The sequence below is a fragment of the Amphiura filiformis genome, chromosome 10 (genome assembly GCF_039555335.1).
Source record: "Amphiura filiformis chromosome 10, Afil_fr2py, whole genome shotgun sequence".
Taxonomy (NCBI): Eukaryota; Metazoa; Echinodermata; class Ophiuroidea; order Amphilepidida; family Amphiuridae; genus Amphiura; species Amphiura filiformis.
The window spans coordinates 11,086,547-11,102,869 of record NC_092637.1 but is presented as its reverse complement, the minus strand read 5'-3'; the positions used below and the strand labels follow the sequence as shown (position 1 = coordinate 11,102,869).

The 16,323-nt window shown below is 34.3% G+C and overlaps 1 protein-coding gene across 1 annotated transcript in view; it reads left to right on the top strand.

The window, feature by feature from the left end:
• The first annotated feature begins 49 nt into the window (after window positions 1-49).
• Window positions 50-16,323, top strand: part of LOC140162493 (vacuolar protein sorting-associated protein 11 homolog) — a 45,808-nt gene continuing 29,534 nt past the window's right edge. Inside the window, exons 1-4 of the mRNA XM_072185733.1 lie at window positions 50-114; window positions 11,070-11,144; window positions 13,152-13,325; window positions 14,771-14,821. Of these exons, the coding sequence (XP_072041834.1) occupies window positions 97-114; window positions 11,070-11,144; window positions 13,152-13,325; window positions 14,771-14,821 (318 nt within the window). The 5' untranslated portion in view covers window positions 50-96. The remainder of the gene's footprint in view (window positions 115-11,069; window positions 11,145-13,151; window positions 13,326-14,770; window positions 14,822-16,323) is intronic.

The following is a 16,323-nucleotide window of genomic DNA, read 5'->3' as shown; positions in this document are numbered from 1 at the left end:
GGTTTTATATATAAGTAAAAACAAACAAACTAAAAAGGACTGTTCATGATCAAGGCCGTCTGAACTTTGACCTCATTGAAGAAGTGAAGAGCAGAAATGGCATTTTTACAGCAGGTAAACACATATTTAAATTGGTGTTTTTCACCATTTTCCTTGTCTGAAAGATGATTTTAACTGGTCAGTTTATTTCATGAATTTCTAAGTAATCATCAAAAATTATCAAAATAATATATAGCCCTGAGATAAGTCAATAAATTGCTGTTAAATTTAGAGGGGCGTAACAATCACAGCCAGGCTGGCTGCTGAATTTTGATCCCATTTTAGCTGCTCCCACTTCCCTGTTTATTAAAGAAAAAAATAATTACATGAGCTCAGGAGATACTATGTTCAGAAAATTGAGAAATTACTAAACTAAACCAAATTTAAAATAATACATGGGAATGGGATTGATTATCACTTAAATTTAAATAGCTCAATTTTGTCATATAAATTTTGTAAAATAAAAATGTTTAGGGTTATGCTGGTTTCATACTTTCTACCGCTTGCCGCTCAGCTTCATCATGCCACTTGTACTTTTCTGCAAGCGGAACGGCAGCGGTATGCCCAGCGAGGTCACGTCACACTTCCGGTGTAACATGCCCAGAACTCCAAATAATTCTCGGAAGCGACAGACAAATTGCAGGAAAGCGTGCCAATTTAAGCTTCCTGTAATATCAATTGCACATGACATACGAAGTCACAAACTTACAAACTTCAATATGCACTTCAAATAGTCCGAATAATCAGACCCAGAACAAAATATTAATTTCTGACATGATCCTGTTCTGGGTCAGACTGCCTTACTAGCCTGTATCACGTTTCAGCGAAAGAACGTCTGTAGTACATACCTGTTTTTAATGACGTTGCAACCAACGCACTGAATGGTCTATTGTTCTATTGTGTCCGATTTGAGCGCTGACATATTGGAAAATGTTGCCAATCAATATTCATGAGAGTGTACATTCAACATCCAATTTTCGAAATTGGGTGACTTGTGCTTGGCAGGTGTAAAATACATCTGACTGGGCGTTTTAAATACGTAACGCATAAAGGCATTGGCATCATCGAATGGCTGCCTATACATTGTAGTGCTGTTAGTGTTAGGCCTATGGGTGGGTGTGTGTGTGTGTGTGTGTGTGTGTGGGCTGTGTTTAGTTTCTATAATAATTATTATAAGGCCTACATTTATTTGTCATTCATTTCTTTTCCTTTCTCAATACTTGCTAAAGTATCACTCCCTCTTCTTATCTCCCTTCCCTTCTCCACCCCCTCTTACGTTTTGTCCCCTCTCATTCCTATCATTTTCCTTACCTTTCTATTTATTTACGTCTATTTATTTATTTCTCTTTATTTCTTCCTCTTTCTCTCTTCCTCCAGTCCCCTCTCATTCTTCATATCCCTCCTTCAACCTCATCCCTCCCAAGACCTCTCACAGAAGAGCTGCCCCCCTTCAGTACGCCACTGATTATGACATTCTCATTCATTCATTCATTCATTTATTTTTTTTCACTCATCAAATAGCAATTCATTCATTCATTCATTTATTTTTTTCACTCATCAAATAGCAAATATACATAGGATACATACAAAATCATAATACAAGTGAGAGTGAAGGAATCACAGGAAAGGCCAAGAAGAGGCCTGAAAGTCTGTGATCCGTTGATTGGTTAATTCATCATTAGACATGGCAGCAGATTGTCATTTCAATGAAGAAGCAACAGTAAGCTGTCATATCTTGATATGAATTAACCTAAATACATGAAAAATAACAGTAAACAATAGTAAATAAGAAAATGCACAACAATAAGTAATATAAAATATAAATATCCAATGTGGTCACATAAATCAGATACAATAGGAATTAACAGTAACTTTGCATGAGATGTTTTTTAAATACATGGCGGAATTGATTAATCGATGATGAACTTTTAATACTGTTATCAACATTATTCCATAACTTAGTAGCTGCATATTTAATAGATTTTTCACAGAAAGCTCTTTTGATAAATGGAAGCCTCAGACGATCTTTATATCTGGTATTCAAGTCATGGATCTTAGACTGTTTTACAAATAAATCATCAAAAACACTCGGTAAAAGTCCATTATCATGTTTGTACATAAATAAACCAAGTTCAAATGTATACATATCCCTGACACTTAAAGTATTATACCTAATCAGTAAGGGATTTGTGCTACTTCTATAATCACTTGCACTTATAATACTGAAGTGCCCTCTTTTGAATTTTAAAAGAAGATCATTTATGTATGATGAACATGCACATCCCCAAGCTAAGATACCATAATTGATATACGGTAATATCAAAGAGCAATACAATGTATATAACGCCTCATGTGGGAGGAAGTTTTTAATTTATTAATGATACCGACATTTCTTGAACATGTTTTTACAATATTATCAATATGTTCTTTCCAAGTGATATTCTGGTCAATTTGTAGACCTAGAAACTTAGTGCTTGGCACTTTTTCAAGCGGTGTTCTTGAGTGCCTGTCAGAGTCAAGAAACAATTGCAAATTGTACTCAGGTTTTGTGTTCTTCTTGGTACCGAGTAACATATAATTCGCTTTTTTAGCATTGACAGATAATTTATTTACCTGGAACCATCTATTCACATTAATAAGCTCTTTGTTGAAGACCTCCTCAATAACATTAAACTGATTGTGAGAGTAAAATAAATTGGTGTCATCAGCAAATGAAATCACATCAAGTGACTCAGTAATTAAGTGAATATCGTTAACATATATAATGAAAAGTAGTGGACCCAGTATTGAACCTTGAGGCACACCGCAAGTAAGATTTTGCTGTTGAGATGGAACACCATTATAATAAACATATTGTTTTCTATTACTCAAATAATCTTCAAACCATCTGTGTGTAATACCTCTAAAACCATAGTGATAGAGTTTATCAAGCAATATTGTATGGTCTATAGTATCAAATGCTTTTGATAAATCTAAAAACACACCTGCTGTAAAATTGTCATTGTCAACAGCTTCAGTAATTTTGTTAACCAAGTCAATCACTGCCATATGGTCATTTTCACGGTAAAGGGTGTAACTTTGGATTTTTAACATTTTGATCCGTAGTTTTCTAATAAAGCCACAGAATTCCATGATTTTTGGCCACATAAGTCATCTAGTTAGCAGCTACCTTGGGTAGCATAATCATCTTCGGGAGTTACTGCGTTCAGTTTTAGCAGGCTTAAATGTACCTAATATTGCCATTTTGAAAAACTGTAAAAACAGTAACATTTTGTAAAACCCTGTGTTTTCTTCAGTTAGTTCATGGATAATTTTTCTTATCCTGAAAGTACGGTCATATGTTCAGTAAACACTGCCACATTAGATTTAATTGTGAACAGCCCTGTATTTTTGAGAACCGGACTTCGATATTTTGTCGCTTCGAGGCTTCATTTTCCGTTAACAATTGTTAACAAACTTTGTGGGTATAGCTTTGGTTCATAATTCTTGGTTATTTCTTCACTTCTTCTTGATTCATAACAGTTGATATCTTAACTTGAAATGGGTAACAAAAATTAGTTGATTTGCAAGCTTTTAAAATTTTTATAAAATCTTGACTTCAAAGAGCCGATTTTCCGTTAACTTTTTGAAGCCTCCGAAACAAACTGTTCAGCAAGCTTGGGCAAATATAAATAAAAGAGCTCATCCAATCTATTTATCAAAATGTAGCAAAGTAGATCCTCAAGTCACTTGTTTTTAAATCATGGAGATATATATCACCGTTTGAAAATGGGACCCAATACAAACTTTCCGTTAACAATTGAAGCCTCCGAAACAAATGAAGCCTCCGAAACAACAGTAAACTTAATTATCATCTATGCATATCTAAATTGGTATGTTCCATATTGATATCTGCATTGTAATTGTTGCATGATATGTGCAGAATGTCATAAATTTAAAAAAAATTGATATTATGGTTAATGCTTGAAAAATATACTGATATCCAAGAAAGCCCGTTTCGGAGGCTTCACATGCAAATAACACCATACTTAACAAATGGGTGAAAAAATTATCATGTTATAAATCTGCAATATCTGCCGCATAGAATCATTGATTCAATACACACAAGAAAATAACAGCTTAGATGATCCCAACAGTGTTGTTTTCAAAAAACTACTTCTGCCATGTTTAACCATTGTAAACATGAAGCCTCCGAAACAAAAAAAATGACTTGCTGTGATAATATAATTTTTGTCACAACTGAAATTCAATACTTAGAAGCAAAGCATGAAAATTGGTAATTGTGATATTTTTTACCTATTTTTTTATGTCAACTTGTAGTAGTTAGCCAAATATTTTACTTTTATGATCACCTGTGTTGTTAACTGAAGCCTCCGAAACACAAATCGCTTGAATTGCCAATTCTAAAAAATAACTCCAATTTCTGTGAAACTTGGCTGGGAGGTTCCTTTCATCAAGTAGTATTTGTACATGAAGTTAGACATTTAAATTATTTTAGGAACCCAATTAAAACTTAAAAAATATGTTTAAGGTTGGGAAATTTCCATTGCAAATGACCCTTGATGTTAAAAATTTTCAAAATTGCAATTACAAACATAGCAAAACATGGTATAAAATTTAACTTATATCTGTTGACTTACTTTGGAATGGGATTTCACATGTATTCCAGCTTTCATGTCATAATTTTCTGAGCTTATGTAAAATACATTTTTCTTAGATTTTAACCAAAATGTTATGGAAATGTCAAATTTTTATCAGAAATCAAAAGGTTTAAGCCTTGAAACACTATTTTACTGGAATTTAAGTTGCTTCTATGCATGATTACAGTAAACAGAAACATATTTAAGTGGTTTGAAATTTTGACCCTAAAAATCAAAAGTTACACCCTTTACCGTGAAAATGACCATATATGTGCTGTGGTTTTTTCTAAAACCATACTGACGTTTATATAAAATGCGATGGTGATCTAAATATGACATGCATCTGTTAAATACAAGCCGTTCCAGAATCTTTGAGAAAATTGGTAAAACAGATACTGGGCGATAATTTGAAAACAAATCATTATCATCCTTCTTATACAGTGGAATTACCTTCGCTACTTTAAAACTGTCAGGTATTTTACCAGTACAAATAGACTCGTTAAAAATTATCTGAAGTGGTTTTACTATCATTGGAGCAACTTTTTTTATTATAAATGAACCAAGTCCATCATACATGTACCCTGGACTTTTGTTGGAGTCCAATCCATTGATTATTTTTAGGATTTCGTGCTCAGTGATAGGTGTAAAAAACATGCTGTTGTTATGACTGATCTTACTCTTTGACAGATAATGCGAATAATCAATACCTGGAATACATTCAATTGATGAAGCCAAATTTGGACCTATGTTAACAAAGTAATTATTGAAGCCATTTGCAATGTCATTTGGATCTGTGTATACTTTATCATTATCACGAAATTTGGTGGTGAAGTTTGAACTTTTGTTTTTATTCAGTATATTTTTAAGTATTTTCCAGGTGTTCCTCATATTGTTTCTGTATTTATTTAGTTTATTTGTAAAGTAACTTTTTTTGGCTTTCCTGAGGAGTGAGTTTAATTTATTTCTGTATATTTTATACCGATCTTGCCTGGCAGTCGTGCGATGTTTCAAAAAGATTTATACAATTTATTTTTATGGTTAATTGATTTTAAGAGTCCTTTTGTTATCCATGGAGAATGTGGTTCTTGATTATTTTTACGATTAATTTTTTTATTAGGTACGCATTCATCATACAAGTCATTGAATTTAGATATGAAATTAGTATACATTGTATCCACCTCTTCGGTTAGAACGTCATTCCAATTAATTAATGAAAGTCTTTTTAATAACAAATTTATATTATCATCCGTAACTTGTCTTTTATATTCAGTTTGAGTTTTACTAGGTGTAGCATTATTTCCATCTATTTTTATATTAGTGTTAGTAAAAATGGGAAAATGATCACTGATATCTACTACAAAGATTCCAGATTGGTGATTGGCACAACAATTATTCGTAATAATATTGTCAATAATAGTTGCAGATGTTCTGGTAATACTGAGTTGGTTTATCAATTGTTGGGTAAAAACCATAAGAATAGATTGTACTCAAGTAATCACTAATATGTTTATTGCTCTTTTCTTTAAGCAAATCAATATTATAATCACCCAAGAGATAGCTGATTTTGTTCTCAGCTGAGCTGAGTTTGTTTAGAACATAATCAAACTCAGAGTTAAAAAGCTCAATACTATTTCCTGATGTTGGTGGTCTATAGATTACTCCCACAATGATGTTCTTACTCTTTTCATTGTCAATTTCAACAAAGAATGATTCAAATGATGATGAATGAATTTCATTTAAATCAGATCTGATCTTATATTTGATATCATTACTCACATACATACCTACACCTCCTTTGCGCATACCTTCTCTGTTTTTATAAACAAATTGATAACCAGGAAGCTTATAGTATTCAGGTGGGGTACATTTAAAGTATGTTTCAGTCACAGCAATTATTGAGAAACGATGTTTACATACTTGCAATAGTGATTTCAATTCATCAAAATTTTTGTTCATGCTATTGATGTTCAACTGGAACATTGATAAACCATTATTAACCAAGTTGTTATTTACATTTGTGTTAAAGCTGTCAGATGTAAAGTACTTACATTTTACAAACATAATCTATATCACAACTAGCCGCATTAAAATCATCATCTTGACGAAGTGGATTAAAGCAGAGGTGATCAAAACTATTAGTGATATCAATATCCACTTGATCATGTTCACCAATTGAATCAAAGCCTTGAATAGCATTATTGAAGTCATCATCATTATTGAAATGATTGAATGGGAAGCTTGCTCGAATGATACGTTCCCTACAATTCCAATTATTTGAAGCAAAGCCTTGGCTACCACTTCTTATACATACATCATGCATAAAGCAGTTACATATTATACAAGAAAAACTCACATCATTTATATTAACACAGTTGGAACAAATAATACAAGAATTGTGTGCACTTGTCATAAGGAAAAAAATATACAGATACTATTGTTTCACCAAAAATGTTACAAAAAAAAAATAAAAACAACAATCAATATTAAAGTACAACAAAAAGTAAATTTTGTGGAGACATCTTTTTTGTCTCCGACAAGCAAATTATAATTTAAACAATAATAATTAACCAAGAATGAATTAAAACAGTATGGTAACTCAATATGGGTATAGTAAGTATCAGGAAATTAAATAAGTAACAACAAAATTTAAAAAAATGATAAACAGAGAGCAATTGATTTCAGTTGTAAAGAGGCCATTCAAAATCCAATCCCGGTCACTGAGTTAAAAAGTTAAAATGATGTTTTTCAGACTTCAGATAATAATAACATAAAGGCCTATATAACACGTGCCATATTAGATTATCTTCAGCTCAGATGACAAAAGCAAAACAAGATATCCAATTATAGAATGAACTAATTATGAGCTTATCACACAAGACACCAGTAGCATTGGATTAAGTTATATTGACAAATAACGACTTTGGTATGTGTATTGATGGTAATTACATATCATATTGCAAAACAAAATATAATTCAGATTAAAACAAAATTTTGTAAGGTAAGTATGCATGTTAAATGAAAATACACAATATACTTAGCATTATGCAAACAGCATTAAAAAAAAAAGAAGTGAGGGGAAGGAATATGAGATTGCAGCACTGTACTCCAAAGGTTAAAATTAGGATGCAAAACCAAAAGGAGATGATAATGGGATCATAACCAAAGTGAACTACTTTGTAGCACAGTGAAGCAAAAATGTTTCCACGGAATGACAACGCTTCGGTCATCCGCGCTTTTATTGAAAACTGTATTGCAAACAGGGGCACCATAATAACAAAGAAACATATGTAAATGTTAAATGAAAAGTAGAACAACAGTAGTTACTGATATCCAAACAATTACTATTATGGATTATCACTTCTTAAAATAAAATAAAATAAAATCTCAATTTGTAAAACAACTTTTATATAGGCCTATACCGGTATACTTATTATATGTTACATGTATACGTAGCTCCCGGGACGTAGCTATTTAATACCATTATAGACATGGCAGCCATGATGTGTAATCATTCAGCAGGCGCATTCAATTTATTTAAATGAAGCACCTAATGTCAGTGGGGTGACAACGAACTATGCATTAGCGGCTAATGTGTGCCTTTTGTGCTTACGGCTACTCAATCACACCCTTGGGTTTATGTATAACAATAGGTACTTTTCATTCCATTAAGCGCTTTCACGCGACTTGCATTTGATCACTTATTGACAGTAGCCTGCTAGGTAAAGTGTTAATACACTGTCGGGTCAGCTTACCGATTTAATGGTGGAAGCCCTTTGTCCCAAACAAAAGGTACCTTTCGATGAATAACTTGTCAGATTTCAAATCGGCACAAGGTTTCAATGCGTTACGTAATCTATTTCCTCTCCATCTTATAATAGATCCATGGTTGCAACAATGTTTCTATTGTCAGCAATAACACCTTGCATTCATACTTTTGAGTTTGTATGGAGCACGTCCGTACACATTATAAATAAGTGAAATCAGAATATCCTGAAAGGAATTTACATGTAGGTAATGAATTGAACGACACTGACCTCGCAGCAGCTAATGTTTTCATGTAAACATGGCGAATGAATGACGTCATTAGACATTTTTAGCCTACGTTTCGTATCCTACTATCGGATTGTTGAAACAAGAAAATCTCATTCCCTGGCCTCATTCATGAATTCACTCACCTTCCTACACCACCAGTTGAAATAAAACTCAAAACATCCCGTGTTATTCCTCAAAACTACATGCACCTTCATTAATAAAAATTGAAATCCTAGTAGAAACCGTTATCGAAAATTGTTTGATATAAAACGTCAACAAAAGTAATTTTTCTGAAGAGTACATGTAGATACCACATGTCCAAATGGCGGCTCGCAGTCGCATCGCCTACTTTGTACGTGTACCAAGGTCACGGTCTGTCTGTGACGAACAGTCAAGGTCAGAGGACAGCGCAACCTGCCTGCTGCCATGCCGTAATATAGCGTGACGTGTGCACAACAACAGCCTAATATGGCTGATTCACAATCCCCTTTGTCGAACAGACTTTTACGCAGGTAAGAGCTCACGCTGTCCTCAATTTCTATGTTTGTACCGGGCAAGTACCGGACATTTTTCAACACGGAGCTAGCGGAAATTACAACAAATTCGTCCAAAGGTAAGCAAAGGGTTGGGGATCGCATTTTTAACTTTGACTAAACTGTTTCGGAGTTAAGGCACGCTAAAAGTAGACCATTTCGGGGGCTGTATTTGGTGTACATGTGACGTTTTGAACAGAGTAAAAAACAACCATTTATTCGCTATTGCTGATATATACTCGCCGAATCATGTAGCAATACACAAGGTATTGCTACATGAGATCAGGTATTATAGTTCTGGGTCTGAAATATGAAATCTTGATTGGCAAATTGGACAATAGAAGCACATGGTTCTACGTGACAGCTTTTTAATCCCTATTCATGTTACGTGAATCACGCTATTGTGGACCATCCTTCTGATACTTGAGTGTTTGGACAAGCGGAACGGTCTTTTGTCTACCTCTCTGTTTGTAAACAAACCAGGAGGTCGAAATCGTCCTCCTCGCCGAATACGAAAGTCAGCGTAATAGTACGGCACTGCACTTCAAATAAAGCAGACCAGCTGTTAATTATTACCGATCCTGCAGAATAACTTACATAATCACCAATTTCATGGAATCCCGTTGATCAGAATTGCAAATTTCATTTTTAGCTGTCAAATGCGCTGTCAAATTTTCGACGGCCGTGCGCCATATATAATCCGTTTTGTGATTGGTTGCAAAAACCATTCATTGCAATCGTAATCCAATCAATGAACGCGACGGCCTTAATTAATGTGACCTGCCAGTAAAGTACGTCCAATCTGATTGGTTTACAAAACTACTTTGATAATTGCTAAGCCAGTCAGCGTGCTCGATGCTTAACAGCCTCGTAGAGGTTTTCGAGAGGCGAATTCACATGGTGATCCAGCGATCGAGTATAAATTCAGCGTGACAACTGCACTCGCAGGTGCAATAACAATACATGGACACAATCACTGACATTTACACAATGAAATAATGAATTATTTATGACATGCATGGGCTGGATTTTACGATCGAGGTAAGGTTTTTGGCCTGTCCCTGCGTGAATATCCTTTGTTTTCAGCGTTAAAGATACTTGTTTGTTATTCTTTAGACTTTATTCAAAATGTTGAAATAATATTAGTAATAACTGACGGGAAGGGTTGCTGTCCACTTTAGGTTGAAATAACAAGGTAAAGTGAAAGAAACCCCACTGGTTATTTTGGCCATTCCACGCAGTTCTATGGGAGGACATATTATCATAATTTTTAAATTATGATAATATGTCGAACTTTGCTCTGTTGACCTACAAAGACAACAAGTTTGGCCGATTCCATTTAGGCGCAAGTTGGGACATAATGTGTAAACATTACAAATATGCAAAAAAATCAGGTTTGAAAAAAATTAACCAATTATATATTATAAGATTGTACATGGCTTTAAGTTAAGTAGCAGAATTTCCTGGCTGCCCTCGCAAATGCCTTACAGATTGATAGTGCCGGTATCGACAAGGCTTTGTCGATAAATTGTCGACAAAAGCACTTTTGCCGATTGTTGACAAGAGCTTTGTATGTATCGACAAAAAGTAAACAAAATAACAGTTTTCAGACCCCCTCAGACCCCCCCTGTCCAAAACTAAAAAAGAGAAATCTAACAATAAATCAAGACAAAACAGAACAATACAAAGTACACAAAGATGGTCCATCAGACTGAAAAATAGGGACATTAGATACTAACGAAGATATAAAAAGGAGAAATTTACAATGCAATAAATTGATTTGAACACATGTACATAAACTTGACTGTTGATTTTCTTGTTTCAGTGGAGGCGTTTCAATTTCTTTGATAAAGAAGTGGTAAAGAACCCTCAAACCTCTGAGATCTTCAATAAGATACAGGTAAGACTAATTAATGGAAATAGGGATCATTAGTCTTCAGTTGTAAGGAGGTGGTAAAGAACCCTCAAACCTCTGAGATCTTCAATAAGATACAGGTAAGTCTAATTAATGGAAATAGGGATCATTAGTCTTCAGTTGTAAGGAGGTGGTAAAGAACCCTCAAACCTCTGAGATCTTCAATAAGATACAGGTAAGACTAATTAATGGAAATATGGATAATTAGTCTGCAATTATAAGGAGGTGGTAAAGAACCCTCAAACCTCTTGAGATCTTCAATAAGATACAGGTAAGACTAATTAATGGAAATAGGGATCATTAGTCTTCAGTTGTAAGGAGGTGGTAAAGAACCCTCAAACCTCTGAGATCTTCAATAAGATACAGGTAAGACTAATTAATGGAAATATGGATAATTAGTCTGCAATTATAAGGAGGTGGTAAAGAACCCTCAAACCTCTTGAGATCTTCAATAAGATACAGGTAAGACTAATTAATGGAAATAGGGATCATTAGTCTTCAGTTGTAAGGAGGTGGTAAAGAACCCACAAACCTCTGAGATCTTCAATAAGATACAGGTAAGACTAATTAATGGAAATAGGGATCATTAGTCTTCAGTTGTAAGGAGGTGGTAAAGAACCCTGAAACCTCTGAGATCTTCAATAAGATACAGGTAAGACTAATTAATGGAAATAGGGATCATTAGTCTTCAGTTGTAAGGAGGTGGTAAAGAACCCTCAAACCTCTGAGATCTTCAATAAGATACAGGTAAGACTAATTAATGGAAATAGGCATCATTAGTCTTCAGTTGTAAGGAGGTGGTAAAGAACCCTCAAACCTCTTGAGATCTTCAATAAGATACAGGTAAGACTAATTAATGGAAATAGGGATCATTAGTCTTCAGTTGTAAGGAGGTGGTAAAGAACCCTCAAACCTCTGAGATCTTCAATAAGATACAGGTAAGACTAATTAATGGAAATAGGGATCATTAGTCTTCAGTTGTAAGGAGGTGGTAAAGAACCCTCAAACCTCTTGAGATCTTCAATAAGATACAGGTAAGACTAATTAATGGAAATAGGGATCATTAGTCTTCAGTTGTAAGGAGGTGGTAAAGAACCCTCAAACCTCTGAGATCTTCAATAAGATACAGGTAAGACTAATTAATGGAAATAGGCATCATTAGTCTTCAGTTGTAAGGAGGTGGTAAAGAACCCTCAAACCTCAGATCTTCAATAAGATACAGGTAAGACTAATTAATGGAAATAGGCATCATTAGTCTTCAGTTGTAAGGAGGTGGTAAAGAACCCACAAACCTCTGAGATCTTCAATAAGATACAGGTAAGACTAATTAATGGAAATAGGCATCATTAGTCTGCAATTATAAGGAGGTGGTAAAGAACCCTGAAACCTCAAAGAACCCTCCAATTGCACAACTAGAAAAAAGGATGAGACCCCTTTTCATTATTCGTTATTACTTCATCGTATTGCACCAGTCCAGGCTTAAAACATGCTTTGATTATGTGCATGTATATCTGACAGTAGACCAAATAATTTTTGCCAATTTTATACGCCGAACAAACTTTAGCAATTAGTCTGTTCTGCAAAATTCCAGCTGTACTGTCCACATTATGTGTTGTTGGCTGGGAAAATGTGTGCATGCCGAGTGTAACAGAGTGTTGCATGTGGACACAAATTAGTTGAACTTGAAAGACCTGAGATGGGCTATTCCAGTTGAAATCCATACACCCCTTATGGAGGACATGACCTTAAATCTCCTACACAGGGAATGTAAATTTCATATGGTGTTACCTTAATGGGTGATACATTTGAAAGCTGCACCCCTCCCTGTATTGGAGATTTGTCAAGGGGTGTATGGATTTCAACTGAATATAGATAGCCTAATTATGCAAAACTTGATTATGGAAGATCTGGAATACCCTTATTGGTATTTCAAAATAAACATTTTGCTTTGTTTTCAAATTTCTGTCCATGTGTTTTTTTCTTAATTATTAGGATATTGACATCACAACATGTGCCAGTGGGCGTGGTCAAATCATCTTTGGCGATACCAGAGGTATTCTGTACTTTCTGGATCGTAGCATGCAACTAACAGACTTCAAGGCGTATGAGGAGAGAGTTACTCATCTACATCAGCTCAAACAACATAATATTCTTGTGTCAATTGGAGTAAGTAAACTACAGACAGCAAAAGAATTAAGTTAAAGGGCAGGTCTATAGCAAAAACAAGTTTATCTCTATTCGAAGAGAATAATTATTACATTACAAGTTGACACTTGTTGCAATTTTTTTGTGCGTATTTTTCCTGAAAAAGGAGAAATTGTGTGGTTAAAGTTCAGCCTCGTACATGTTCTTCGATTCCCCCGTTTGAAGCGTACGTGTTCTCCCCCGTTTGACTTATGACGTAGGTAAATGAAGCGGACACTTTATCGTGCTCTCATCATACAATCACAATCACTTTGACAAGTTTGACATTAGCAACAATGCGTTGTACTATCACTTACCATAACAATGCTGCATAACAATACGCACGCTATTGGTCTCTTTCGGGAACAAAGCCCACACAGTAATTGTTACTAAGCGTTTGCTTTGTAATATTTCATCCAACTGAAACTATAGCATTGCAATATACAGGGAAATCAGATACATGAGTTTGTGGACTAACACGGTTTATATGCTAGTCTCAGATGAAATTCTAAGCTCAAATTATGTATTTATTTTTAGGCCTAATATTTCTCATGATATTGATATACATATGAATTGTAATATCACAATTGTCTAATATATAAGAAAGAAGCAGCTGATTTTATCCATATGTTTAAAAACCATGAAATTTGTAATACTTAATTTGGAATTTTTTTCTGTGAACAGCAACAGTATACGTTCTGTTCATTGAGAGCATTTATAGTTCCTTTCCTCACAGTGGGCACATCTCATTTCATGACGTCACCGGTTTTCTAGGCCAAATCTGTCTCGTTCGAAGGAACTCACCGCTTAAGATGGTTTTTGCGGAATATCAATTTTAAACGTCTTATTTTCTCAAAAAAGGAGTCATTTTCATTGTCCTCATAATATTAGCTTGTCAATGATATGATGTTGTTTTTGCTATAGACCTGACCTTTAAGGGTTATTTAAACCCCTGTATAGCAAAGACTGATACACACATGTCACAATTAGAACCAGCAGCCAATAGCTGCATCTTTTAGCTTGGATTTAAGACCTCATTCATTGAAGTCGGTTGAGAATTAAAGACATGATGATCCAAAATCCCAAGGAAGTCTATGCAAATTCATTAGTTGCAGATTGCCCATTGGATGCCTAATTTGATTTGTACACAAAGCGTTCTCGAACAAGAAAACTAGCGCAGTGGTTTCCATTGATTAGAATATTACAAAAGTACAACTTTTGATTTTGTTCCTTCCTATCGATCACCATTTCTTTGAAAGAGAATGTTGTGATTGCAGTACACTTCCTTTAAATGGAATAGCCCAATATTGGTTCCTCTAAAATCTCCATTTTGATGAGAAAATATGGTGTAAGTTTTTGACTTTTGAACACAAGTGTGGTGCCATACCAATGTAATTCTGTATTTTTATTTTTATTCCTCTCCACAGCAAGATGAATCTGGAATTAACCCAGTTATAAAAGTATGGAACCTGGACAAGGTAAGTCAGTCTAGGTTTAATCTGGTATTAATCCAGTTATAAAAGTATGGAACCTGGAGAAGGTAAGTCAGTCTAGGTTTAATCAGGTTTAATCTGGTATTAATCCAGTTAAAAGTATGGAACCTGGAGAAGGTAAGTCAGTCTACATAGTAGGTTTTGACAAATGACAAAAAATCTTGAACTTCTGAAGAAAAAAATATTTCTTTGGTTCTCACCCCTCCCTCTCAATTTCTGGGATTGGTCAGATTGTTTTAAGGTGGTACTACACCCCTAGCAAATTTTTTGCCTTTTTTTGCATTTTTCTCAAAAATTATAGCGTGTTGGCGACAAGTAAAATATGTATATTATAGGGGCAAGGACTACAACTACTGCACTGGAAATTCAGCAACTCAAGGCAAATAGTTATTGCTTTATTGATCAAATATTGGTGTTCCCTCATTTTTGACTGTAACTCCACAACTGTTGTCTGTGCTGAAATAAAATTTCCAGTGCAGTAGTTGTAGTCCTTGCCCTATAATATATCTGACTTGTCACCAATACGCTATAATTGTTGAGAAAAATGCAAAAATAGGCACAAAATTTGCCAGGGGTGTAGTACCACCTTAATGCATTAGGAAAAGTTGATGCAGAATTTGCAGATAAGTAAATATTAGAGAACAAGAACAAGCTAGGATCACTTTCAAGTCTTTTTGTGATACTGTAGGGTTTTTAGCTGTACCATGAAATGGTCTCAACATATATTTAGTCTTTAATTTCTCTATAATACTGCTTCCTTCCTTCAGTGGAAGTAGTAATCTTAAGGGCTGGGGTATGAACGTTTGGACAGTATTTATTGTGGGACATTAGAGCACATCAGACATATCGAATTGCATTCTGAATACGAAGAATGTCCTACTGATATCAAATAATTTAGATTTTTTGAAATTCGCAATGTTATACACATTTTATGGCAAATAATTAAAATTGATATTTTTGATATTTAACAGTACTCGAAGTAAACTTTATAAATCTGATGATTTATACTTAAAGTGTATGTAGGTGGGATGAAAAGCCGACGATCAATTGAAAATTTTGACCTTTCAGTATTGAAGATATGGATTTTTCCCCAAAACACCCCCAAAAAAGGGTCTTTTGAGAAAAAATCCATATCTTCAATACGTAAAGGTCTAAATTTTCAATTGATTATCGGCTTTTCATCCCAGCTACATACACTTTAAGAATATGTCATTAGATTTATAAAATATACTTCGAGGACTGTTATATATCAAAAATGTGAAAAATATCAAATTTTACTAATTTGTCATAAAATTTGTATAATATCGTGAATTTCAAAAATGAAAATTATTTGATATCAGAAAGACATTCTTCGTATTCAGAATGCAATTCGATATGTCTGATGTGCTCTCATGTCCCACAAAAATACTGTCGAAACGCTCAAAACGCTTATTCCAGATCCCTTAATTCACTTTATAAATGTGGGTGTTTTTTATATATATTTGCAG